The sequence below is a fragment of the Morone saxatilis genome, unplaced genomic scaffold, assembly GCF_004916995.1.
Source record: "Morone saxatilis isolate NCDOM2014 unplaced genomic scaffold, NCSU_SB_2.0 Contig16, whole genome shotgun sequence".
Taxonomy (NCBI): Eukaryota; Metazoa; Chordata; class Actinopteri; family Moronidae; genus Morone; species Morone saxatilis.
Genome location: NW_023339718.1, coordinates 9,257,623 through 9,285,415, shown reverse-complemented (window position 1 = coordinate 9,285,415; position 27,793 = coordinate 9,257,623). Strand labels below are relative to the sequence as shown.

The following is a 27,793-nucleotide window of genomic DNA, read 5'->3' as shown; positions in this document are numbered from 1 at the left end:
CAAGAGCCCCACACATGGCTTTGGAGACACTCAAAGAGTTGATGGGATGATGGGGATGCACCACACGCATGTACCTGTCCAGAGCTATAGCCATCAAGAAGATGGTACTTCCACTGCGGTTCAACGCAAAAATGAAGAGGCAGATGTTGCAGAGAGCGCCTCCAACCAACTTGATGTCAGAGATGTAGTAGCTAGCACGGAAAGGCAAAGCCATGCTGAGCAGAAAATCAGCCATTGCCAGGTTGAAGAGTAACACCGTGCTGCTCTTCCAGGGCCTCAGGTGGAACCAGAAGATCCAGAGAGCAAAACCATTTCCAAGGATTCCCAAAACAAACTCTGTGACCAGCAGTGGAGGGAGCACACTGATCAGCAGAGTCCCATTAAAATGGCATTGCATGTTGAGTTACGCTCTGTCTTGCTGGCTGCAGATGAAAGAAATAACCCCTTGAGGGCTGTCTTCATTCTTTAAAGGGAGACGTCTAAAAAAAATATGTGGTTTTGCAAGAAGGTTGTGGGTTTTCGTATGAATGAACATTAACTATTGCCTAATAATGTTCTTTCTTTGGAAAATGATGTGTACTTCCTGTTATGGCCCAAGCACACTTAAGTAAGAAGGCCCTATTGTAATTTCTTTGGTTATCATTATCAGTCAAAATGAAGCACATTTGAAGGGTCTAAAGGTGCTCGAAAACTCATGAAATGCGGCAGACATGTCAGAAGTGGCGGAAATCTACATCTTATATGGGTCTTGGGCATGGGTGTGGCAAAATGGCTAGGCCCCGTAAAGAGCAGCCACTACGGCATGTTTCACCAATATGTATCAATATAATCAGTAGGCATGTATATCCTGTCCAGACAGACAGAAAGCCTCTTGTAGCGATACCCTCAACCCAACAGGAAGTCGGCCATTATGCATTTAGTTGTTATATCGAATTAAGTTTTGATATAGCTATCCAACGAGAACTTGAGCGTACATGGTCAAATCCCAAACTGCACATTATTGGTAGGAGTCCTGGCCTGAACACATCTACATGCAATATTCAGTCATAATCAAAGTAAATACTTTGGGTGAATAAAACCCCTATTTTTCCACTTTTACCTGCTCTCGCAGTTTTTGCTCACCCATATTATTCATCACATATAAGCAATAGCTGAAAATGTAGCCCGTTTTCAGTTTTCCAGAATCGAAAGCCACATTGCAGATTTATTCAGCAATTTAGCTAGAAATAATGAACACATGAGCTGCAGTGGTGTGAAGCAAACCCTTTTGTGAGATGCATCACCATTTTACTGAAATATGTCATTCACAGCCTTCAGAGGAAGACCAGTTGGTGCAGCTGACTTTGGTGTGAAATCAGTGTCATTATGAAAACACCTCTGCTAAGGCAGACACAAATGTCAACATCATCTTAAGGAAAACTGGACTATTTAATCTGAACTGCAGCCCACTGACATTTAAAATTACTGAATTTTGCGTATGTAGATTCGTGTGGTGCAAACATGAATGGACTGTGGATGTATTTAAATAAGTTTCTGTGCAGGTATGTAAGTGTGGATGTTGATGAGGGATGAGGAAGATGGTCTAAAACAATGGTACCAATAATATTAAAAGTATACATACAGTTTGAGTTAAAACCAATGAGTTGGTTCCTTCGTAAATATTATTGTATAATCAGACAATAGGCTAAAATAGGTTATGAGGGTTTGTGAACCTCTACTGCTGTCTGGTGGTTAATATTTAAAAGTGCTTCTTTTGCCATATGTTTTAGAGACTGTGTCATGTGAAGTATGTTTCCCTGAGTCATTTCTCTGAAGTGACCACTAGAGTGGTGGAGTGGTGGTAATTTTAATAGGGTACCCTCAGTTCAAATGGTTTCCTGCTCTCTGCAGGCTATGAAAAGATACAGTCAATTAGGATCTGTTTGGCTCTCGGTGATGTCTGGCTGAAAGATCTAAACCTTGAGGTCAGTATTTATGACTTAATTACACAGTATACACTTAAAGTCCCTCACATCTTTATCTAGTTAGTTTTATCATAAGATGGGTGGTTTTAATGTTGTCCCCAATAATCCTGAGCAGGAGGCAGCGCGGCCCAGAGACCTTTCTGTCAAAGCTGATGCTGCAGTTTCTATTTAATACTGATGGAATTGTTAATGGCACAGTTAATTTAAGGCTTAAGGGATATTTAAGGGATATTACTTTAAACATCCCTTACACGGTGCAGTCTTTCCTCAAGTAGTCCCAAAAGAGGGCTTGGTCAACCAGGCTGTTGAAGAACCCACAGTTCATGAGCCCACAGGTATCTCTAACGAAAAACTCAAAACTATACCACAGCTAGTTAGCTAGCTACCATTTTACCTTACCTTCACCTATGTTTAGAAATGTACAGTACACAAACTGCAATGCAGGAAAAACTAAGCTAACGCTTTGCTCTCTTCAGCGGTGCGGTTGGTGCAGACCCTGTGCTGGAAGTATCAGGTTGTACGCACCCTGCAGCCTTGTGGAACAGTCCCTGCTTCAGATAGCTTGCTGGGATTCAACTGCGAGAGGACATGCCACCCACTTGTTTATTTTTTTCACAACCAAAGTAACTCCAATTTATTAAAAAAAGAACTGAGCAAAGTACATGACGTACAATAAGATGGTTGTCTTTTTAAGCTTTTTCTCCAGTCTTTGTAAACATTGTTGGATGGACTGCTCCAAAATCCTTAAATACATTAAAAAGAACAACTTTGGTTTGTTGTTTTGGAAATAAACATGTTTTTCCCCTCAGATCAGCCACCTCCCGCAGAGGGTGCTGGAGGCCAATAGTGGGCGCTGTGCCTGCTCCTGTGGGAGGGTAATGGTCGTTGTTAATAAATGCAAATGATGCTTCATGGTTATATTTTCATTAGTAAAATCAAAATATAGCTCCAAGGTTATGTGATAATGCGAGTCCTGTTACTAAAAATGTCGTTTCAGTACAGTTTTATTTGTCATATGTAAGGTTTAACCAACAAGGGTTCAACTGTTAAATTTAAAAATGTCTTTGGATGAGAGGAGACAGGTCAACTAGCCATGTTAAGGATCAAATAAAGGAAAAAGATATAATCAAGTGTGCGATGGAGTATAACAGAGTTTCACTGCCAAAAATAGTACATACTTAAGTTATAGATCTGCTAATAACAACTAAGTATGATGTATGAAATATTTAAAAAAATTGTGTGCACAAGTAAAGCGGTGGCAAGAGAGGGGTTTGTATCACTAAGTTAAATGATGTGACTTTAACCACTGACCCCACCTGGACTCCCACTGCGAGCAGATGTTAAGCAAAAATAAAAACGCCTCCACCATCCTGCTGCTGACAAGTGATTAAAGAGAAATGGTTGCCAAGTAAATTTCCTTTCTCCCTTTCTCCCCAGATTTCTAGTTCCTCCAATGAGGAGTGCAGGAGCATTAAACGTGTCGGGGGTCATAAAAAGGGACAGTGACACAATGCTTGCAGGTACCAATTTTATCAATATGCAGTCATGCATAAGAGGTAAGTGAATGTGTTAACTGGGACGTGACCAGCATTTACCTTGGGGAAGTCAGTGCAGCACCTAAGAGTTCATCGACTTTGATATTCCCAGGCACAAGGGGAACTCCACCTGACTAGAACTCTGGCAACGCAAAATCATTTTTCCATGAGGTGTCAACCTCTTTCTTCATGCTTTACCTCTTAGCAGGACTACCCCGAGGCACGGTGCTTAATTGGTGTTTGGGTCAGTCAGACAATGTTCTGCGGTTTATTGAACAAGTTTAAGAGGATGGTCATCTACAACAGACACGTGAGTGTTTCTCACATCCTTTAATGCTGGTAGTGAGACAATATGGTGCAAAGATTTTTTTCTCCTTTTTTTTTTTTTTTTTTTTTTTCTTTTTTTTTTTTTTTTTTTTTTTTTTTTTTTTTTTTTTTTTTTTTTTTTTTTTTTTTTTTTTTTTTTTTTTTTTTTTTTTTTTTTTTTTTTTTTTTTTTTTTTTTTTTTTCTTTTTTTTTTTTTTTTTTTTTTCTTTTCTTTTTTGACAAATTCCTAGTGTTGCTCTAGGCGCCCTGTGGTTAGCTATTACACATCCATAAACTCATCATCGTCATCCAAGGAGAGTATTTGTAGGAAGCATTCGGCGTTTTGTCAGACTCAGGGCTGCCTAACCCTCAGGCACTGGCATACCTTACCTCTCGAGGTAGTCATTGCTCGAATGAAATCTACCACCTTTAATAGGCAAAGGCAGGGAGACAGCCAACTTTAAAGAGTCCACTGACCAGGGAACGAACTGAACTCATTGCAAAGGGGCAGGTATGAAACCTCATTCGAACACTTGAACAAACTTGCAATTGAGTGACATGACAATGGCGTGGATAAGGCTAAGATGCCTTACATGAATTAATGACTGGGGTCCTCCCTGTGTCTCTAGAGTATTGTTCCTGCTGCTGATTTTTGACATCTCGCAGTGAGCAACACAACACAAACCCCCTCTACAAATGACAGCGTTAAACAGCGGCTGCATTATCATTTCGTTTTTTGTGACATTTTCGTTATTTTGGTGACTTTTCTAAAATTTAAAGATCCAATCTTAAAGAATCTTTAAAGTCGCTCTAGCAACAATATTGCGTTCTGATATGGTGGGGGGGGGTTTCTCCCCACATTAACATCTTTACAGCTTCATATTTCAACCTTATAGTAAAGCAACGTTAACCAGTGACCGTTTTGTGAACCTGCAGTCACGTGCACATCAGCAGCAACGAATGCTGAAATAATTAGAAGTGATATTTCGAATAAGCATTAATACTGCAATGTTTCCTCTGTTTTATTGAACAGTTGACTCCATACCAACTTCTTACTAGCTTCCATTTACATTCAAGCCCAACATCCCAACACCACACGGAGCCACATATAATGCCAGACCCCCACCCACCGTGCAGCCGAGCCACCAGCCCAGCCGGTCCAACCCTAAGCTTAGGCTACGTAGCTGGATGCCTCTGCCTTGCATCACTCTTTGCTAGTTGAACGCACGTTGTTTGCTTTGTATCTTTAAAAAAAAAAAGCATTTTGATTGGTCTGATGGTATGAAGGTATAAATTTAAGTTTGCCACTGTTGCCATAAAACAAAAGAGATCTCTGGTGCGTATACACATATTTGCATGGTTGCAACTTTTATTACCATTTCATTGGATTATATTACATTATTACATGACACTGATCTGATCAGCCAGAACTGGTAAGTTTTGGGAGTTTTTCCGAGTTTGTTTTTAGCAAATCAAAAAACAACACGGTACAAAGATGTACGTGTGTCAGTAGCAGGGGGCTCCTCCACTTAGACTTTTATCTTACATTACTGGTGGTAAGATAGAGAAGCCATGTTGAGACAGTGGGCAGAAACCACTAGAACAATGATAGAATATACAGGGATATGAAGTTCCATGTAAACATAATACCCAAAAAACTATCTGCACAGTTTGTAGATCAAAATAATAACTAAAAAATATATATATACTGAAAAAAGTATCTAGATTGCTTTTGCCTATTTAAGTGTTTTCACAGAGGTGTGAGCAGTTTCTTTGTTTTGGTGCATGCAAGTACATACATTTTATTCTTGGCTTTTGGTTTGTGGTTCATTGTAAAAATCTCACCCTTCTAAACATAGTTTATGGTTCCTGCCTCACATCTTGAGTCCATATTTAGTAACCACTATGTAGGGTTTTTTTATAATAAGTTTCATTTGCAGTCATAACTACCCACACATATTTTGATCCCAGAGATGCAATGAAGGCCAGAGCCACATTGAGTTATTCCACCAGTCTGAACCAACTTCCCTTTTAAATTTACTTGAATTCTGAAAGTTATGATTGTCATTTGGGAAGCTGTGTCACTTTTAACTTTAATATTGTGTTGAAATTACATAATTTACAAAGCCCAGCCCAAAATGAAATTAATGTTACTGTTTGATCTCATATTAGAAATACACTAGTCATTGTCTGCATTGTAAGACTTGAGGTTTATTAGTAGCCTAACTGCTAGAAAATCCTACCAGGTGTAGTAATTCTCTGCTCATTACCTGGCAGTGCAGATTCTGTATGAATGGTAATATGTTGCAATAGGTATTACTGAGTCACACCACTTCCCTTTGTGTTTAGAATAAATGAAAGAGCATTTATGTGCAGTGTCATGGGGACATCAGATACCAAACACCAGCAGCTGCTAAGTTTTAGTCTAACTAAAAACAAAGTTGTGTGGCATGCTGTTCACTTGTTCATGTAAATTAAGTTAGTATGTATTGTAATGTCATTCCTTCACCTAGCACAAGTATTCTTTTCTAGTTGTCCTATATGTAGGAAACACTATAAATTATTTAATAAGTTCATAACAATCAAGTATCCATAGTTTATAATATATATTTTCTCCAACTTATGTAATTGTTTTTATTGGATATGTAAGATACAAGGCCATTTTGACCAGACTTGTTCTCTGGTAAGTCCTACTCTAAATATTGTGTCTCTTCTTGTAAAGTGTTATCGGATTTCAGTATCAATCTCTTGATTTATTTTGTCTATGCTGCTTTGCTGAGGCTAAAACACCTTACATGCACTTCATGTCAATCGGAAGTCAAATGACATAATCCAAGGAAACATGCCACAGCTCTATGATGACGATAAAAGTCTTTACTTGTTCAAACATTTGGAGACATTTGTATCATCATAGAATTACCTTCATATCTCTTAATATGACATGGTTTCATTGTGATAATTATGTTGTAGTTTTCTTATAATTACAGGATGATATTTTATTCATATGAGGTAATAAGTGTGAAAAAACATAGCTATGTTTGTGAGTTAAGGTTTAGTTTATAAGTAGGACAAAATAAAAGTATATAGTTGCAGCCTTACGATAGCACATGTTTCCCAAAAGACATTTAGATTTTGCAGTCATATAGATAAAATATAGTAAAAATAACACAACTTAAGGCAATATTTACTATGTATAGTAGAATTACCATGAAAGCACAAAGTAATATCTTGCTGTAGCACTTACTTAACACAAACACAGCTTTGGGAGAAGCAATTTAGTTTTAAAATGTTAGCTGCATCCATCGCAATGATTTCCTTGACTGTGGCTTTGTGATCACAGCTGGCTGAGTGACTGGGAGCCTGTTTCCCGAGTTCGGAGTCTTTCTTCTCCGTACTTTTCATCAGCTCTTCGCCTCTGGGGCAGTGAAACACCTTTATCCCTCGCAGATGTCTTCTTGATTGTAGAGCTGGAAGAAGTAGTAGACCACAGGATCCAACGCGCTGTGAAAGATAGCGTCAGGCTAATGGGGAATGTACAAATGGCAGTGGTCCCCGTTTTTGTCCAGGGCAGGGCAGACTTGGGATGCGGCGGAGCGGGTATGTCTGGGCTAGCTTCTTGTCCTTGATCCAAATCAGCAAGCTGCCATTACCGTGCTCGGGCAGGCACAAGCAAATGACTGCACCGAGTACTGCGCCACACTGACACCGTCGACTGAAGCCACAGAGCCTTCTAATCTTTGCATGCTGGGCCAACTGTCCTCCCTCTTCAGGTGGCCAATAAATGCGTCATTGTGCAGTAGAAGACCATCCCCACCACAGCCAGTAGGTACGGTAATCAAGAAGACTAAAACCCAAACTTTGCCCAGGTCAGGACTTAGTGGGGTTTTCAAGTCTCAACCACATCGAAGCTCTCGCACAGTGGTGTGCTTGATATGTGTAAGTGAAGACCAGAGCCCGTCCATTGCGAGAATGGTGAAAGCCAGCCACAGCTGCGAAAGAGCCCCCACCACAAAATGGCTTTGGAGCACTCAAAAGAATTGCTGGGCAATGATGGGGACTTCACCAGACGCAATGTCCCTGTCCACAGCCTATAGCATCAAGAAGAATGGTGCTGTCCCTGCTTGCGGTCATTGGCCCAACATGAAGGGCAGCTGTTGCCGAAGGCTCCAAACATCCTTCAACCAAGAGATGTTGTACGCTCTAAGGCACGGAACAGGCCACAAAGCCACGTTGAGCAAGCCAAAATCAGCCACTGCCAGTGAAGAAGTAACACCGCGCTGTCTAACCCACGGCCACTCGCCCCAACTCAGCGGGAGCAAAGAACCACTTCCCCAAGGGGTATCAAAAACAAAACCTTCTGGTGACCAGCCAGTCGGAGGAGCAACGACTCAGAGAGCCATCTCTCAACAACTGGCATTCCGCGCCATGTTCTAGCAGCTCAGTTTTCTGTCTTGCTGGGCTTGCAGACTGAAAGAAATAACCCCTTGAGGGCTGTCTTTATTCTTTAAAAGGATCGTCTAAAAAAAAAAAAAAAGTGGTTGTGGTTTTGGCACTTGCAGGAAGCCTGTGGGTTTGTCTTTTCATATGAATAAACATTAACTATTGCCTAATGATGTTATTTCTTTACATAATATCTGTACTTTTTGTCATGATAGGTAAGAAGGCCCTAATGGAATTGGGTTGGTTATTATTATCAATCAAAATGAATCACATTTTTGAGGTAATTTTGAAGGTCCTCAAAAACTTGGGTCTTGGCACCCATGGAACGTTTCACCAATATGTATGAAAATCAGTCGGCACACATACCCTGTCCAGATATACTAAAAAAAAACCTCTTGTAGCAAAACCCTCAACCTAACAGGAAGTCGGACGTAATGAATTTAGTGCTCATTTTGTGCTATTTCAGGGCTTTGTACTTTAACGAACTCCTTCTACTGTTTTCATTGAACAGCGTGTCCATGGTGTCAAACAGGAACTTGAGTGTACATGGTCAAGTCTGCTCCAAACTGCACATTATAGGTAGGAGTCCTGGCCTGAACACATCAACGTGCCAATATTTAGTCATAATCAAAGTGCTACCTATTGGCAACATTAAATGATTTGTTTTATTCTCCTGACAGGTTGACCAGCTCCATCTCAAATTGGGTTACCAAAGCTTTAAAACCTTATGATGATTTTATATGATGAAACTCATGAGTTGTGTTGGATCGCCGTTGCATAAAGCAGTGCTGTTGAGGTTATATTCAGTTATTTTATTTTGTCACTTTTGCTTGGATTGGTTAACCATCTTAGATTTTAATAGTTATTTTCTGTTCTACATTTTGAGAAATATGCGTATTCACTTCCTTGCTGAGAGTTTGATGAGAAGATTACTGTAAGAAAGACTGTATTTCCCAGAATGTCAAACTATTAATTTTATATTCAGCAAGTAGAACATGATGCCCACGTTCTCTGCCACCACAATGATGCACAGACAACACTGTCATATGTAAGAAAGAAGCACTTTTACCTGCTCTTGCAGTTTTTGCTCACCCATATTATCCATCACATATAAGCAATAGCTGAAAATGTAGCCTGTTTTCAGTTTTCCAGAATCAAAAGCCACGTTGCAGATTTATTCAGCAATTTAGCTAGAATTAATGAACACATGTGCTGCAGTGGTATGAAGTAAACCTTTTGTGAGATGCATCACGATAGTACTGAAATATGTCATTCACAGCCTTCAGAGGAAGACCAGTGGGTGCAGCTGACATTGTGTGAGTAGATCAGTGTCATTATGAAACACCTCTGCTAAGGCAGACACAAATGTAAACATCATCTTAAGGAAACTGGACTATTTAATCTGAACTGCACCCACTGACATTTAAATTACTGAATTTTGCGTATGTAGATTCGTGTTGGTGCAAACATGAATGACTGTGGATAAATTTATAAAATAAAAAATAAAAAATAAATAAGTTTCTGTGAAGGTATGGAAGTATGGACATTAGAAAAGATACACATTTAAAGTTTACAGTCGTACGTATGTAGATGAGGGGATGAGGAAGATGGTCTAAGACAATGATGCCATTTATATTAAAAGTATGCAAACAGTTAAAACCAATGAACTGGTCCCTTCATAAACATTATTAATAGGCTGAGATTGGAGGGAGCTAAAGCTCACAGTTTGTGAACCTCTACTGCTCTCTAGTGGTTAATATTTCAAAATGCTTCTTTTGCCGTATGTTTTGGAGACTGTGTCATCTGAAACATGTTTCCCTTTAAGTGACCAAAAGAGAAGTTGTAGTCATTTTAATTAAAAGTCTCCAAAATAATGATGATAACACCAGGCAACACTATGACAAAATTTTGGTCTGCAATATGATGACAGTTCTTCTTTACTGTTTCGTCATGGAGGCAGTTATTATGTGGTGTATTCAGTTCATATTAAGGTTGTTGCGACACCAGCATCAGAACTTAAGATGTTAAGTGGTAACACTTTATTTTAAGACTGACTGACATGACACATGATATTAACAAGAAGGAGTCTTTATGAAGTGTTGTTATTAAGTGTACAAAAAAGTAGTTTTTCTTGACATTAGCTAAGACAACATAACCATAACATAAACATGTCATAGCAGGCCTAATTATCAAACTTAAAGAATCCATTTGCCCTTGTTACACAGCACAAGCTCACCCACTCTCTGTGCTGACGTATTTAAAGTTTGTGCTTGGGGGACAAACTACAAGAGGGAAATCCTCTCGATAACACGAGGGCTTGGTGGTCATAGTTTTTCAGCCCTTGTTCATGAGTGAAATTATCAATAACATATGATAGAATCAGGTTATTTCAATTTCACCCAGAGGCTTATCAAACACACTAGTGTGCTTAATAGTAATTTTATAAAAAAGAATCAAAAAGCTATATCTACATGCTTTTATAGACTAACCTTTAAATGAATAGCCCAATTATTTTTGTCTATTTGTCACATGAATTACTCGAATTTTGCTCAGAATTGCTGACACACAGTACTTGGTTTATCACTGCAGTGGCCAACAGGTTGAAGACGTAAGTCATAATGAATTTCATTGGTGTTTTTATCCCAAACTAAATTTAGCAAGAGGAATTGGCCATGAGTTCATACTACCAAAGTAGCTGACTGAACAACCTGTCCATGAGTGGGTGGAAATGGGGGGTGGGGTTGAAATATAGCATTCAGGTGTGCTTGACTGCAGCCAGGGAGCCCAGAGAGAGAGACTGAAGATCGCCACGCCCACAAACCGACACAGAGACATGACAGACAAGGGAGACAGGGGAAGGAAGACCATACACAAACCCAGAAGTCAAGGTTGAGACCATGAGTATACAACTGAAACTGAAACTTTTTCACAGCAGTCTGGTAGTCCAACAGTGTTAAGAAATCCTTACACTTAAGGTCCTTTAATTAAAATCTCATTATATGCCACTTTAATCTCTTTCATACACCCAGGTTGCATTTACTGAATGTTTATTTATGAAAAAAGTAGGTGGTGACCTGAATAATAAGTCATATTGTCATCTTTCCTCCTGTCTTTTTGCTGTTTCCAGGCCTCTCTGTCTGTCTGTAACCGTGTTGCCGTCCTTGAAGCAGGTGGAGAAGCTTATGAACACTGGGGAATTGTCTGGAGTTCCCTCACAGGTTAGATGTCAATTTAGGTTAAATGTGTCTTTCCAGTCTTTGCCTCCTTCACTTCACTCAGTGTTTAAACTTAAGCTGATAATTTAACTTCACTCAGGACTCACACTTGAACTGAAACCTGCACTAGTATTATGAGTAGTATTTGCATTTTGACTAATAGTGTCTCAGTATATTTTTAGCTATTTCAAATGTTCAAATGTACTTCTGTACATGTCACCCATGCACTGTATATATAGTATATATTTTGGGCGGGTTGATGGTTTCAGCTGTAGCATCAGTGAAGCTGAGATGGGCCTGATGGTGTGAGGTTGTTAAAGTGAGGCTGTTAAAATGAATTTGCCATAAACTTAAATACAGACAAAAGAGATGTCTAGTGCGTTTAAATACATTTGCAACTTATCATAGCGCATGTCAACTTATTTATTGCATCTTTTATTGCTGTTTCTTTGAGTTTTGATTATATTGTATTGTATTACATGATATTTCAATATTACCTAGATCAGGGAGACTTTACTAGCTTTCATCAGTGAAAATAGAAAGCACCAGAAACTGCTGAAGAACAAACACTTCAAGCATCTGGAGCAGCTCATTGTGTCCAGTGGTCAACCTAACCAGGTGAAAGACTTGATAGACTACTTGATGAGAACTGGTAAGCTTTATATATTTATTTATTAGTTGTTTTTCTTGTTTCTTTTTGATTTTTTTAAGTAAGCAACAACATGCTGGTAAATCATACAAGGATCTATTTGTCTGTAGTAGTTGGCTGCAAAGTGGACGATACATCAAATATATAGAGAAGCCAAATCCAGCAGGAAGAGCATATTGAGACAGTGACACTAATAAACAAGCTACTGTAGATATGTGCACAACAGGTATTGGGCAGTTTTTCTTTGTTTTGGTCATCTTTGCTGTGCTCCTTTCTATATTAAACCCTGCTTTTCCTATTATATGCCCATTTAAGTTTACTAAAGGTTAATGGCTCCTGCCTCACAACAACCCGACAAGTCCATATTTAGTAACCACATTTGAGGAGTACTTATTTGACATACTTATTTTATACTGTTCGCGAATTAACTCACATGATACTTCTGTGAAGCAGATAACCACACTGAGGCCCCTCTGAACTGAACTTTACATATCCTGACTGGCTTGATTCCCACCCACAGAGGAGTATTATCCCAAAAGATACAAGGATATACAGCTCCGTGCATTCTGTCATTGTAGATGAAACTCAACCTTGGTCAGGTTTCTGCTTATATTTGTAAAAAGATGATCAGCAAGTGCATGTGCATTGATGTGGTAGTGGGTGAACCACACGCACATTGAGAAGATGCTTCCTGTTTGATTCAGAGGAGGAACAACAAACCTCATTTGATCCCAGACAGTAGTACATATATGAAGGTCAGAGCCACATTGAATCTGCCAGTCTGAGCCAGCTACTCTTGTAAATTCACTTGAATTTTCATGATTGTGTGGGAGGTTGAGTGGAAAGAGGTTATACTCTTTCTTTTTCAGCCACCATAGTTTCTCCTGCACACTTTGAGTTGGGGGGTTGAAGCAAGAGGGTTGCAATCTACAGCTACATCCCGCTAGAGGCCACTAAATCCTACATACTGGACATTTAAAAACTGCTAATAGTGTTGTCTAATACTTTTATTTCTTAAATGTGCATTAGAGATTTATGATTTATTTTATTTAAGTATTTCTGTATGAATCCGTTATTTACTTGAGGTTTTTAAATGTATGTATATCAGCAGAAATAACTTGTACCAAAGAAAAATAATGTAATTTTTAGGGAACCACAGGGGAGGATGTGTTTGTGGTATTGGTATAATTGGACTACATTTCAGAGAAACCAAACTGTATTTACTATGTAAAAGGGGGCATCTCATCCTCCGAACTGGCTCATTCTGGCTAAATCAAGTTAGTATGTAATGTAAGTACTTTCTTTTTAACCTTGCATTAAAAGGTTTGCTTTTTATAATAAACCAAGTGGTTGTCCTCTACGAAGGATATATATATTCTCAACAAAGCCTTTTTTTATTGGATATATAAGATGCAAAGATATTTTGACCACACTACTGCAAATTTCAACCAGTAATGTGGTTGTGCCATATTACATTACAGTGCCGAAGTATTTCTGCCATGCAGTAATAGGTGTATTTCAATATAAATCCTTGATTTATTTGGTTTATGTAGCTCAATTCTTGTAGTGACTTCTGTGTACTGAGGCTACGTCTAACAGTCTGCATGAACTACATCTTAACTGGAAAAAATAATCCAGGAAAACACAGAAAAACTCTCTGTGATGAGGATAAAAATCTTTATTACTTGTTCAAGCATTGAGGACAAGGAAAACACATTTAGAGGGATTTATTTTTAAATGACTTTTTACCTTTTGAATTACTAATTTTAATTAGAAATCATTATAATCATAGAGCACCCTCATATGGGAAAACAATGACACATTATATTATATTATAATATTCTTATAACAATTATGGTATGTTTCTCCATAATTACTGTTCAGAGTTTAGAGAGTTGAAGTGTAGTTTGGTGTCTGCATAAGCTGGACAAAATATTAAGTAAATATTAAGTCATAGGATTACAATAGCATATGTTTCGCAGAAGAAATATTTAGAAAAGTGCATTCATAAAGAGAAGTAAAAATCACAAAACTTTTGCAAAGGCAATTCATATATATTTTTTAAGTCAAAATATACTGAAAAACTACTGTATAATAGAAGTAAAAACAATACAGTAGCATCTTTAAAATGTTAGCTGCATCCATCGCAATGATTTCCTTGACTGTGGCTTTGTGATCACAGCTGGCTGAGTGACTGGGAAGCACTGTTTCCCGTGTTTTTCTCCGTACTTCTCCATCAGTCTTTGCTTGGGCAGATGAAGCCACTTTCACTGCAGATGTTTCTTGATGTAAGAGCTGGAGAAGTAGATAGACCACAGATCCAGACGCCGCTGTGAGCATAGTCAGGCTAATGGTTGATGTAAAATGCAGGTCAGGTTTTCCAGGGCCAGGGCAGACTTGGGATGCCGGGAGGTTTCTGGCTAGTCATTGGTTCTTGATCCAAATCAGCAGCTGCATTATGGTTGGCTCGGAGATGAAGCAAATGATGAAGAGGCACGCCACTACAGTGATGAAAGCACAGAGGCCTCGTTAATCTTTGCATGCTGCGGCCCAACGTGTCCTCCCTCCTCCAGGTGGCCAATACATGCGTATTGTGCCAGTAAGAGAATCACAAGCAGAGCTATAATGAATGGAAAAGAAAACCCAACTTATGCCAGTTCAATTATGTTGGGGTTCAGTCTCAATATGAAGCTCCCTGCAGGTGGGTTGTGTTGATATGTTGTAAAGTGAAGACATGAGCTGTCATTTAAGATGGTGACAGCCACAGTGCAAGACCCACACATGCTTGGGAGACACTCAAAGAGTTGATGGGATGATGGGGATGCACCACACGCATGTACCTGTCCAGAGCATATGCATCAAAGGAGATGGTACTTCCACTCGCGGTTCATTTGCCAAACATGAAGGAGGCAGATGTTGCAGAGGGTAGCGCCTCCAAACATCACCTTTGATGTCAGAGATGTAGTAAGCTAGCACGAAAGCCAAAGCAACGTTGAGCGAAAATCAGCCATTGCCAGGTTGGAAGAGTAAAACCAGTGCTGCGCTCTTCCAGGGCCTCAGGTGGAAGCAGAAGATCCAGAGAGCAAAACCATTTCCAAGGATTCCCAAAACAAACTCTGTGATCAGTAGTGGAGGGAGCACACTGATCAGCAGAGTCCCATTAAAATTGCATTGCATGTTGAGTTAGGTGTTGTCTTGCTGGCTACAGATCAAAGAAATAAACCCTCAATGACTATCCGCATTCTCTAAGGGGAAACTTAAAAAAAAAAAAAAAAAACTGTGGTTGTGGTTTTGACATATACAGGAAATTCGGGTTCTGCTTTTTTGTGTGAACACAAAATAAGTTATATTTACTGCCCAAAGATGATGATTTTTCAAGAAATCTAATTGAATGTAGTTCTTGTTTCAATTCTAATAGTTATTAACTCTGAGAAACTCTTACTTGCATGTGAGAAAATGCAGCAGCTGCAACAAGCCACAGGACATACTGGTGTTAAACTATCAGCAAAAAATTCTGCGCTCGAAAGCTTAGCTCGTTGTAGCATTGCCAAGGACTACAACTAGGTACCTGCATCATTCTGTGATGATGCATCACATAATAAAAAGACAGACAGATCAGGGTTGAGGGAACAATGAATCAAGCTAATAGGTGACAAAAACCTGACCTACAGTGTGACATTAGACTGGTTTGAAGGTCACAGCACAACAACCTTAAACACAAAAAGACAACACAGTGCTGGAGTGTGAGTGAAGTTTTTTAATTGAGCAGTCTCAATAAGACCAGAGTGGTACCTCCACTGAACATCTGTGGAGACACCTGAACGTCCCAATTCACTTATGTGCTCCATCCAGCCTACAAAGCACTAAAAATAAATTAATAAATGAATTAAAGGTCAGAGTGTAACATTTAGGTTTTGGTATTGTAATGGCCAATAGTGGTCCACAGAAAATGTAGCCTGTTTCCAGACTTCCAGCATTGCAGATTTATTCAGTAATTCAACTAGAATGAATTAAATGAAGCACAATTACTCTTCAGTTTGATTATCAGGCTTGTGAAAACAAAGAACATCACATTCTACAGAAACAAATCTTTCAGACAGCATTGACACATGTGCTACAGAGGTGTTAAGTAAATCTTTTTTGGAGATGCATGACTACTGCAATACCTCATTCACAGCCTTCAGAGAAAGACTGACTGTGTGCAGCTGGTCTTCCTGTGAGAAGATCAGTGTCATTATGAAACAGCACAGCTAAGGCAGATCACAAAATAAAATATCATCTTAATGCAAGTGGATTATTTTATATTAATTGCACTTACTGACATAAATTAGTGAATTAGGTGTGGATGTTGGAAAAAATACAAATACATATATAAAGTTTACAATGGTTATTTATTCTGCTTTAGGTGAGGGAAGTGGGTAAAGTGCGACGGTTTTGAGGACGTGCAGACGAGGGGATGAGCAGGATGTTTTAAGACAAACATATAAGTTGTATTAAAAGTAGCATACATACAGTTTGAATTCAAACCAATTTACTGGTTCCTTCATAAACTTATTTCATAATCAGACAATAGGCTGAAATAGGTTATGAGGACGCTCACAGTTTATGAACCTCTACTGCTATCTAGTGGTTAAAATTTGAAAATGCTTCTTTTGCCATATGTTTTAGAGACTGCGTCATGTGAAGCATCTTTCCCTGAGTCACTTTTGAGTGATCATTCCTCCTAAATTGACCACAAGGGAAGTTGTGGGGTGGTGGTTATTTTAATAATACCAGTCAGTTATGAGATCATAGAGCCATGTGGGGGCAAGTTTCTTATCTCTTTTGTAAGATTTTATAAAAAGCTGTGTGACTAATGCAGACACATATGCTTAGAAGTAGGAGAGCGAGTAAAGAAGTCAGGCTGTAGGAGTGACCATTGTTCGGCATTTAATGAATTAACTTTTTTTTGTGGAGCACCTTCTCATAAAAGCAATTAATAGTGCTTTACAAAGCCATAAAACATGTACAGACAGACAGACAACACATAAAAGCAACTGAGAGGAAAACAAACTTTCCATCTCTACTTTTTGATTACTATCCCTAAGACCTACACAAGAATGCTCTGAACTACTTTCACATGACTTATCAGTGACGATCGTTGCACATGTCAGTGCTGTCACTCCATGGATGTCAGCTGGGCCGTGCCACTTCATCGGCTGGTTGAGAATATGTGTGCAGTGTTACAGTTACAGAACCAGTGTGGAAAAATGTGAAAGAGCCTGTTTGACCTGCAGGGCAAACATGTCCTTTTGTTCCCTTCTCCTGTTGTCCCAACTGCCCTTGTGTTTCCTTCACCTGCATACTTGGGAACAAAACATCATGGTCGCTACTCCACCCGGCGCAACAAACGTGAAATTCCAGTCTTACAACCTTGAGGACAACTGAAATGCAGACAGAGTCTAAAATGTAAAAACAACTGTGTAAGCTTTCTTATTCCAGTCTGCTGTCAAACACTTGGTGAGGGGCTGAAGAACTGCACCTGACCTGCGGGGAAATCAATGAAAACTAATTATATCATCCAGTTTTTAAATGTACCACTGTTAACTTAACTTTGTGTCTTGATAATTTGAATAGATTTGTTTCGGAAAAGTTTTTGGGTGAAGCTGTGAAATGATAAAAGACGGAGGAAGCAGTGATTATGACAAGCAAAACAGGTTATTCCACATACCTCTGGGGCATATGGTTGATCAGTCATGTTGAGTAAAGTGAATGTTTTTCTATTGTCAGACATTGATCTACTTACATCAGCTTTCTGTCCTGTTTCTGTTACACCCAAAGACAGCGAGTTCCCTTAAAACACAACAATGGCATTTTGAACATTGCTAATTTCATTTTAAAGGTAGTAGTAGTATAGCGATAGATCGATTAATCATTTCCGCCTATTAATTGGGCCGATTATCTGACATTTTGAGATAATCTGCATTGGCCGATGTCTGTACTCATGTGGCTGATAAACAGAAAATTTCCGCAGACAGCCATATCAGTGTGGCTGCTATGAAACAATGATAGGACTCCACTCTGGAAGGTGGTGAAAAAGTTGGTTTCGTGCCCTGTATTATAACTCTCATGCATCCTGCTGTAAAAAATATGCCTGAATTTCATACAGAATAGAATTATACTACATATTATAGGCTAGTTTTGATATCGGCATTATATATCGGTCATCGACAGCCCTGCTCTCTAAATATCGGCATTGAAAGACCCATATGAGTTGACCACTAGAGCAGTGTGTACGATTTAGCGGCATCTAGCAGTGAAGCTGAACATTGCAACTAACTGAACACTGCTTGCATCTGTATTTGACCACCTGGGAATAAGAACGGGCTGTGGAGTGTGTAGGAGAAACTACAGTGGCCATAAAACAGGAAAACCCCTATCTACAGCCAGTGGAAGGCGACCATGGTGTCTGTGGATAAAAACTCCTCATTGTAAGGTAACAGAAACACAACAATTCCAATATTCAGGTGATTATACACTAATAAAGACATACCAATGAATATTACACCCCATTTCTGCCAATAGATCATCCTAAATGTTACACACTGGACCTTTGAAGGACTTATCAGCATTGTTTGCATGCTTTGAATAGGGGGCAGAACTGCCTGCAACCATATTAGCTGCTCTGCTTACTAGGCTACAGGTCCAATGAATTAATTTAAACAGTGATTACTTGAATAACACTACTTGTGTTAGATATGGTGACTAATATGATGCTTTATGACTGCATAAAGCTGGGAAATTGTAGTGTATGTCCTGCCTCATGTTTCCATGTGTCACAGCCAAGTCTCCTGGCTCACCCATCTTGATTTTAATCTGAACTTCATTTCCTGGTTCATGTCATCACTGCTTGACTGTTGTTGTAAAAGCAAAGATACAATCTCGAGAAGCAAAAAGAGAAAATGGAAAAAAAAAGAAAAAACAACCTTTGAAATAATCCTCCATGGGTTTCATTGGAGTGACGTCACTGGCTACAGCTGAGAGAGGCAGACAAAAAATAAATAAAAAAACAACAACCATAAAACCATTTATAATAATAATAAGAGAGAGAATAAAGCTGAAATACCTGTGCTGTGATACACGTAGGCTGGAAAAAAAGTGACACCGCATGTGGGAGGTTGTCGGCGGCAGAAGACACGGTGATGATGATGATTTCCTCCACCTTTAGGGGAGGAGGATCCTTCCACGTAACGCGAGGCAAACACACTCGCTTCATTTGCTCTTCCTCCTTCAGCCGCGGTGCATCACCGGTAATGAAACCGCAGCTTGGAGATGCCTCTTGCTCACACACACACACACAGTGTGCAGTCTAGATAGGAGAAGAACATATTTGATCTCGCTTGGACGTTTTTGTTGTTTGTTTTTTTTTTAAAAAAGAGGTGGGGGAGGATTTAAGTGTTTTATAGCCGAAAACCGTCATTGTCAGAACTAGAGGATGAACAGCATTAGACAGGTGCCCACACGGGTGAAGAGCAGGCGGACTGAGGCCAATCTCGGAGCGGAGAGGGAGCATTTTGACAAGCAGCAGGTAAAAATATAAAACGGAGGGACTCGTCGGGGTTTGTGTTCACTGTTGGACGATGAAACCAGAGCTTTATTCCGGCCTGGGTGCCTGTAGATGTGTATATATATATGTGTGTGTGTGGGGGGTTGCTCACAGTGTAGCGTACCGCATAGGCCACATCTCCAATTAACCAATTGGTTTTGGGGGAATTGGATGTTTTAATGTGTGAGGTAAATGTCTTGAAGGTGTCTGCGCACACATTAAAGCCTGTTTTTAAAACGTGTATATTACTACTATTTAGCATTATATATTATAACACTGCAACTTTGACTTTAAGGATTTTGAGTGTTTTTGTTTTTAAAACAGAAAATCAGCCTTGTTTATTTCACAATAAATGTTCCAGATACATGAGCTTTCTCCTGTAATGGTCAACTCTGAGAGAGTTGACCATTTAAGCATGGTTCATACAGTCCAGTGCTCTGTATAGGCTCACCATTCAGAAATCTGCCCATTGGTATCACGCTGATCTAGTCCTTCCTGTTTGGCTACCTTTTCTCCCTTTCATTTCTGTCTCTGAACAGCTTCGTTGTTTGGATTTATAGTACTTAGGGAACTGGAAGAGCTTTAACTTTATCAGACTTCTTAGTAATATCTTCGTTTGTATTTGAATACACTGAAGGAACAAGGTTCGTCTCATTCCTCTTACAACAACAGGTGCTTTGTGGTTTCTGGGTCATCTGCAAAGTAAACCATGCTCTTCACCGTCATACATGAGTAAGATACTTTCAATGTAGGTAATATATTGTTGACTATGCTGGAATCTGTTGAAGAAGGAAGCAGCTGCTGTTTCAAGTGAAACACACATCGCCGGTCTGACTTGGAAACACAAGATTCAAACGAGGTTGAGTAACTAAACAAACTGTTAAACAGCTGCTTGGGAGCGCCGACTCACAGCACTTTCAGTATTTTGTTATCTAAAATGGGCTGAGCTTTTTCCCTACGTTGGGTGTATATTCCTCTGTCAATGTTTTATTTGCTTTTGAAACACAAGGAAAGGGGTGGAGTTGAGGTGCAGACCACTGCCTGTTTGTCCTCTGTGCCCCTTTCCACATCACAAAACAGCTGGAATACATAATAATGTAATATTGTACTCACAAATTCCTTTATTTTTACTATCCAGTCCTCTTCCTGCGGTATGTTTGCGTTAACTTGTTTGATATTGCAGCATTTTGTTTATTAGAACAGCAAATGGCAACAAGAAGGCACAGTTGTGATTTCAAAACCACACATTGTTGCCCCACAAACTACATGCTGTGCAACAAATGCTCAACAAGGCATATTGTGTGTAAAGGACAAGTGTCAAAGTGTTTTAAAACTCACAGCATATTCAGAATAGACTGGAACTAGTTAGATTTACTGCTTTCACCGGTGTGAATGTGACTGACTGTCGGGTGCAGCCACAGGGGATCAAGTCACCACTGCTCAGCAGGATGGATCCACCGGGCAACACGCAAATGAAGTGGGCAGTCTGAGGAAGAATCCTGACTCCTGATTGGCTAATGGTTACATTTATCCAGAAACTTTATTGTACGCCTCTTTACAGCCTCCTGATTTCACTACCATGAGTTTAGTGGATGTGGACACTCAACTAGTTGCCACATGTACTGATGAAGCAACACAACTGTGCAACTATTAGCTAAATGAGAATTGTCACCAGTTAATGGTGCACAAGTCTGGAAACAAAGGCTCTTTATTCTATTAGATTAATATTTCTCTCCTCATAGATATCCTCAGTACTGCTGATTCATCCAGTACCCTGACTGAAATGCCTCTTGTGCGCCTCACTCTCTCCTGTGTTCTCTTCTCTTTATGTTGACCTCGGTATCAAGGTGAAATGTCTCACACAGTGTCCTGTGTGTTTGTGTGTGTGTAGTGTTTGCTTTCCCTCGCTCCTGTTGCCTGAGTGAGCGCCCGTGAGAGGAAAGCGGGGGGATGGGAGTACCAGAGGGTAAACACAGCTACTGAGTGGGAGTAGAGAAAGAATTAAAAGCACTGTAGTTGTGATTAAATCACACTATACTAAAATTGTCTGCTGTGTTAAGTCAAGACTTTGTTCTTGTAGTGAGACCGTATGTCAGTGTTTGTGAACAAACAAAAAGGGTCAAGCTGTTACTTTACCTTTTTAACGTTTCTATCAAAGTGTCTCTATGTAAAGACATGTGCAGTCTCTGCTTGAAACTGGACAAAATGCTCATCATAGTATTATAACCATACAGAGCGCACATGTAATGCTTATGTATTATTGACGAAACAAGTGCTCATCATGCCCATAAATCCCTATTTTCACTGAAAATAGACTACAGCCCTAAACGCAATGTGATCATACTACTGTATCTATGCTGTGGTGCGTATGTTAAGGTTCATAATCGTGAACATCAGGCGAATCACAAGATAACTAACCAGCTCTGGCAATTGGCCAGAAAACTGTCTGGTTGCTAAAGAACAGTTTATCTTTTGTTAAATATTTTAGTTGCTGTCGTATTCCTAATTAAATTAGACATGAAAGTGAGACATAACCCAATAATAAGACTTAACCCCTGTCTCTGCAGCCATTCAATAGTTCTGTTGATTCATTCACGTTTTCTCACTTAAATTCATTCAATCTGTCCATTCTGCCTTTATTGAGACATTTAAACTTTATCCCCTTCATTGAGAAGTCTATCCTGAGTGTGAACAGGGTTTTATAACAAATTATGTGTCTTATTTAGCATGATTTACTGTAACTGTTGCCATGTTTGTCTGTGGTCCCAAGGGTCTTCATTCATAGTTCAGGTGCCCTTTTAATCTGATGAACTTTGTGATGGATATATGATTTATACTCTTACTTTTATGGCAAATGTCTGGCATTAAGAGTGAAGTAGACAGTAAATATGAGGGATTACAACTATGCAGAACATCAGATGAACATCAGATATTGTTTCTGGGTTGGGCAAGTGCTTATTATTAATCTTGATATAGATTATAGATCTAGAAGATGTTTTATGTTTATGTTTTATATCACATCTATCACAATGACGATGTGTAGTGTCCTTTCCGTTAGGACGTAGGAGCATTTTAAAGGAGAACAGGACTTGTGTTGTGTGTTTGGATTATTGCCTGTGTTGGTGTGGGAGAGGCTGTGCTAGTTTAATTAGAAAGGGGACAAAGAAGCTGAAGGAGAGGATTGGAGCAACACAATAAGCAGTTAGTAAAATACCAAATAACCTGTGAAGCCATTCGAAGGTCTAGGAAGAATATTAAATTGACGCATAAATGGTGTCAAGGATATTTAACCCTTCTTTGCATTTCCCTTGTTGCTTCTGTTGCACACTCTGACACCGCTTTCACTAATTTAATACACCAGGTAATTTTGTTGGCATTGTTATTAGTAAAACATGTAGCTAACCTCAGCTAATGGGTGTGAGCTGTGAGTGTGTGTGACCTTGTTAGCCAGATCTCCTGCAGCAGTCTGTTGAATTAAGCTGATAAGGACCTGCAATAAGTGCTCTTGCTTTGGGGCATTATGTCCAGTGAGAAGCAGCTCAGGTGTAGCGTTGATGCTTTGACTCCATTCATTTCACACACTGTGCCACACCAGGATGTCCAAGCACATGGACACGCTGCTGAAAAGCAAAGATGACAAGGTAAGCAGTTTTAAGGTTGGCTGTATTAATGCAGCATGGAGCGAGCATGTGGCTACAGTAAAGCTAGCTGGCAGTAGACCTTATGGCAGGCCTGAGGGATTAGTCCAGGCTTTCCCTCCCTCTCACTTCTCCTCTCTGCTGGTCAGGGGATTTACTGACGCTTGAACCAGATGCAGCACTAACTTATCGGGCAGCCACACAGGCGACAGTGTCAGCATGTCTGGAGCGCTTGGACCACGTTGCTCTGTTAGTAAAAAAAGTTTGGATTTGGATCTGACTTACCTTTGACCGTGGCATTAAGGAAAATGGTATCTGTAGTGTTAGTGTGTGACCTGTGGTGGAGGTTGACGTTAAAAGGATTGTTAGTTGCAGCCTTACTACTAATTGAAGGGTTGCTACTGTAGTTTGATCCCCGTGTAGCCAGTTCCCATTACTTCCGTAGTAGCCTTGAGCAAGGGCATGTAAGGGTATGTACACTGGAGCCCACCAATGAGTTTGTTTTCTAAAAAGCAGCAATACAGCACACTAGCTGGTGATCATGTGCTCATTGTGACAGTAAACTGTAGGTAGTATTTGGTCGCCCTCCACCTCTTGTCGTGCATTCGATGTCCTTCTCCCGTCTGTCCCTTTCCTCGCTCTCTCGCTGCTCTCTGACTGACAGCCATTCTGAATGTACTATGAGAGTCTCCCTGCAGCCTCGCTGCTCAGCGGCCATCTGTTGAGGCCTCTGTGCCAGGCTCTGTGTGCCAGAGCGCGGCCCCCATCCAACCCAATCTTCTGCCCCAGCTGTCGGCCTTCCTCCCCAAACAAACCCCTCATTGTCACACAGGCCTTCATGCTAGCCCAGTGCACTTGCCCTGTGTAAACGAGAGACTAGCAGTTCATTTGCGTCAGAAGCAGGCGAGGGGAGTCTCCCATTAACCAGTGCACCCCTCTCTCACTCTGAATGCCACAGTAGCCCCTCTGTGCTTTGTTGTGTGGCCATGTATGTTTTGGTGGTTGTGTGTGTTTGTGTGTGTGTGTGTGTGTGTGGGGTGGTGACTCCCAGGTTTTGTAATGTATTAAAGAGGCTTTTATAGGGTTCTGTGGGATTAGGGACCTCTTCTACTGATATATGTGATTGTTTCAAACAAAGCTGTGACATGAATGTCTAAGCATGTGTTTAAGGGCCACCCCAAAGAACCGGGGTCTTGTGCTGTCATTTACTGTTATTTCTACTATATTATGGGTACACGCTCATTTATAAGGAGCCTTTTTTTATCCAGGAAGATGCTTTGGGAAAGGCTGTTATAAAAGAGATTGAAAATGCTTCTGCTTTAATGCTTGAACTGTATGCTGGATTAGTCTCTTATGTAATACTGTGATGGTGACGCTGGCTTGCTAGCATCATACAATAATACTACGGGCCTCAACAGATGTGCTAAAAGGACACAGTACATATAAAACACAACTAGAAGCATTTATATTACATTTCTGTCTTTTTAGTTTTTCCAAAACATTAAAATAATCCCCACTAAGAATTTTGGGTATCATTATAAAAGAAGAATGTGTATAAATAATATGCACCCAGCTGTTGTTTCCCTGCTGGTTTTAACAAAGACTAATAGGCCTGGTTGATTGTGACCTCAGTGGGAAGCGGTGCTGTAGAATGAGATATTCTCTGGCCAAATGTTGATTACATTTTTATCACACTGCCTTTCATACAAAACAGCCCTGAGATTCAACCACAGTTTTTAAGACTAATTTAGCAATGGGTGGCGTCGCTGTAGTCTAGGGGTAACAGTGCTGTCTAGCTGTAGCTTTGATCATCATGTAATTGCTAAGTGTTAATGAGTCCCACATTCTGAAATTGTATTAAATTAATTAAATTCGACTTTGAATGAAAGGGAGGAGGAGAAAACAAAATGTTAACAGGTCCAATTGTTTCCATGTACTTTTCGACTTTTCCAAAGGTCTTCATGGAAACATCGTTCAGACTGTGGCTTTGCAAATTCCCTGCACATCATACAGCCGACTGTACAGAATATTCTCCATTTTTGGCTTGCATCAAATTTCTCTCTGCAAATCGCAGCCCTTACCACAGCTGGTGTGAGCCATCATTAGTGTTTCAGTGTCAAGATACTGTGAAAAATGCAATCTTGTCAGTGAAGGTGCACCATGAAACAGTGGCCGGGCAGTCTTTGTTTCCAGGCTTGGGCTCCAAAGCAAGAAATTATGTTTGTGCATCAAGGATAACAGAAATTCACAAAAGTAATTTAAAAAAAAAAAAAAAAACTTCTTAATCTTGCCTTATAACTGAAAAATATTTTGACAGTAAAATCATTTGGCCTTGAAAATAATTAATGAATGAATAATACAAACTTTGTAGTGCACGGTCAGTAACAAGACTGCAACCCTGGAGCTGAAATTATTGTTTTGCTTAAAAGCACTTCAGCAGAATGGCAGAAGGAGTAGAACCCTCCCAATCGAAGGATAGCTGGGTCTCTAAGCTATAATTGTATTGGCACAGGAGAGGGATAACCGTGACAGGAGCACACCAGTGTAACATGACCATACCAGGCAGTTATCATATTGCTTTGTGGCTGTGGTGTACTGTACCTGAGGTTCATTGAAATAGGTGAATCTCCATGGGGACACTCATTCAACCGTGTGGAGATCCAGACTGTGTGTGTTTCCCTGTCTCACTTCCTGTGACACTTGTTCTGCCTGCTGGGCAGGTTGCAGAGCAGCTTGCTGTGTGTCCTGTGGTTATGATTACACATTCATTATCAGTGGGATCGTTAAGGATAGACGTTATCTGTCGATGCAGAATTTGCCTTTTTTGACCTGAGCTCGCATAGGTGACAAAACATAAAGCTAAATACCATACAAAAGGTCTAGCTGCCAGTATATCCTGAACTACTGACTGGTTTTGGTCAGTTAAAATTATGCTAACCATAACAAGAGAGCCGAACGTCTGTCTATACAGCAGTCTGTGTACACAGTGCAGAGTCATTGTTACTCTGATTCATTCCTGTCATTCCAGGGCAGCCTGTTATCATTTCTTTGACTCCTGGTCTATATTTACTTCTCGTGACTTATGTATTTGCTGTCATGGCTATTGTAAGCCCTGCAAGTGATGGTTGTGTGGGTGGAGAAACAAGCTGTACAAGATCTAAGATTAACTCCTCTCCTTTCCTTTCCACCCAGCTGAGCAGCATCAGCAAAGCCATCAACTCCACCGAGACGCCTGTGAAGGAGAAACATGCACGACGTATCCTTTTCTGTTCTGTTTAGATCAGTAGTGTGCGGTACTGCCTTTGCTTCACGGCGTTTAAGGTCATTTATATGTAAGGCATTCGTAAGCTATTAGAATCTTCTATTTTCAGACGGACTTCATATTTTGCCATTGTTTACATTCACTGTGTGTCAGCATTTAAGTCATCATGAAACAGCATTTTGGGAAAATGTTTATTCTGTAATTGGATCTTTTTCCTGTTTGACCGGAATAGGGCGGGATCTAACAACAGCAGTCATAATTCAAAAGTGTAAAGGAATGGGATACTACAGGAAGAAAAATTAATTAAAACTAATGGAATATAGATAGAAAAAATATAAAAGAAGGCGTACATAACTTTTGCCTGTCATGACATGGAAATCTAGCTACCATTTCATTGTGTGGGAAATGGCACATGCTGTATGTGGAACAGCCAGGAGTCCTGTGATACTTTGTGCTTCCTTAACAACACAACAACAGGAATCATCCTGGGGACTCACCGGGAGAAGGGAGCCTACACCTTCTGGTCCTACGCTCTGGGCTTCCCTCTGGCCAGCAGCTCCATCCTCAGCTGGAAGTTCTGCCACGTACTGCACAAAGTCCTGCGTGACGGACACCGCAATGTAAGGCACCGAGTACTCGTCTCTTACCGGCTTTTACTCTCTGTGACACTAAGGAGATGATTTGTGTGATTAAATTTAGAGAAACTGGATTATTGACTTCATCATTGTTCACTTGTATATTTATATGAATATTGGCTTTCTACATCAATGGTAGGCAAAAAGCTCACATTTATTTAGATAGAAACAGTCTACCTACTTTAGTGAGTTGCTTTTTATTTTTTTTCAAATACTGTAGAAAATAAAATGACAGAACTTTCTCAGAAAAGACTGACACATGTTCAAAACACATTGAATGTGAGTTTAATAGGTTTTGATTGAGGTCAAGTGTTACTTGAGATGTTCATTCAAGCTTTCAACCTTTACAGGTTCTCCAAGACTGCATGAGACATCACAGTTCTCTAGTTGAAATTGGTAAACTGTGGGTGAGTCTTCCATCTTTTTTATTACATCTTATGAAAATGATTTCAATAATTTCAAAAGAATGCTGTAAAAATATACATCTGTGGATAATTGGATTTCTGTAAAGCCTTTAAATAATATAGTTCAGTAAGAGACAAGAAAGCTTTAACTTATTATTAT

At 39.8% G+C, this 27,793-nt stretch overlaps 2 protein-coding genes and 1 pseudogene across 2 annotated transcripts in view; 2 read left to right on the top strand and 1 right to left on the bottom strand.

The window, feature by feature from the left end:
* kntc1 (kinetochore associated 1) overlaps window positions 1–12,591 on the top strand; it is a 33,405-nt gene extending 20,814 nt beyond the window's left edge. The window contains exons 54-56 of the mRNA XM_035658215.1: window positions 11,373–11,463; window positions 11,962–12,112; window positions 12,563–12,591. Of these exons, the coding sequence (XP_035514108.1) occupies window positions 11,373–11,463; window positions 11,962–12,112; window positions 12,563–12,591 (271 nt within the window). The remainder of the gene's footprint in view (window positions 1–11,372; window positions 11,464–11,961; window positions 12,113–12,562) is intronic.
* Window positions 12,592–14,376: 1,785 nt separating this feature from the next.
* On the bottom strand, window positions 14,377–15,301 carry LOC118325506 (annotated as a pseudogene).
* A 4,080-nt stretch (window positions 15,302–19,381) lies between these two features.
* Window positions 19,382–27,793, top strand: part of hip1rb (huntingtin interacting protein 1 related b) — a 21,091-nt gene continuing 12,679 nt past the window's right edge. The window contains exons 1-4 of the mRNA XM_035659147.1: window positions 19,382–19,676; window positions 26,525–26,588; window positions 27,072–27,214; window positions 27,580–27,636. Coding sequence (XP_035515040.1) covers window positions 19,584–19,676; window positions 26,525–26,588; window positions 27,072–27,214; window positions 27,580–27,636 — 357 coding nt within the window. The 5' untranslated portion in view covers window positions 19,382–19,583. The remainder of the gene's footprint in view (window positions 19,677–26,524; window positions 26,589–27,071; window positions 27,215–27,579; window positions 27,637–27,793) is intronic.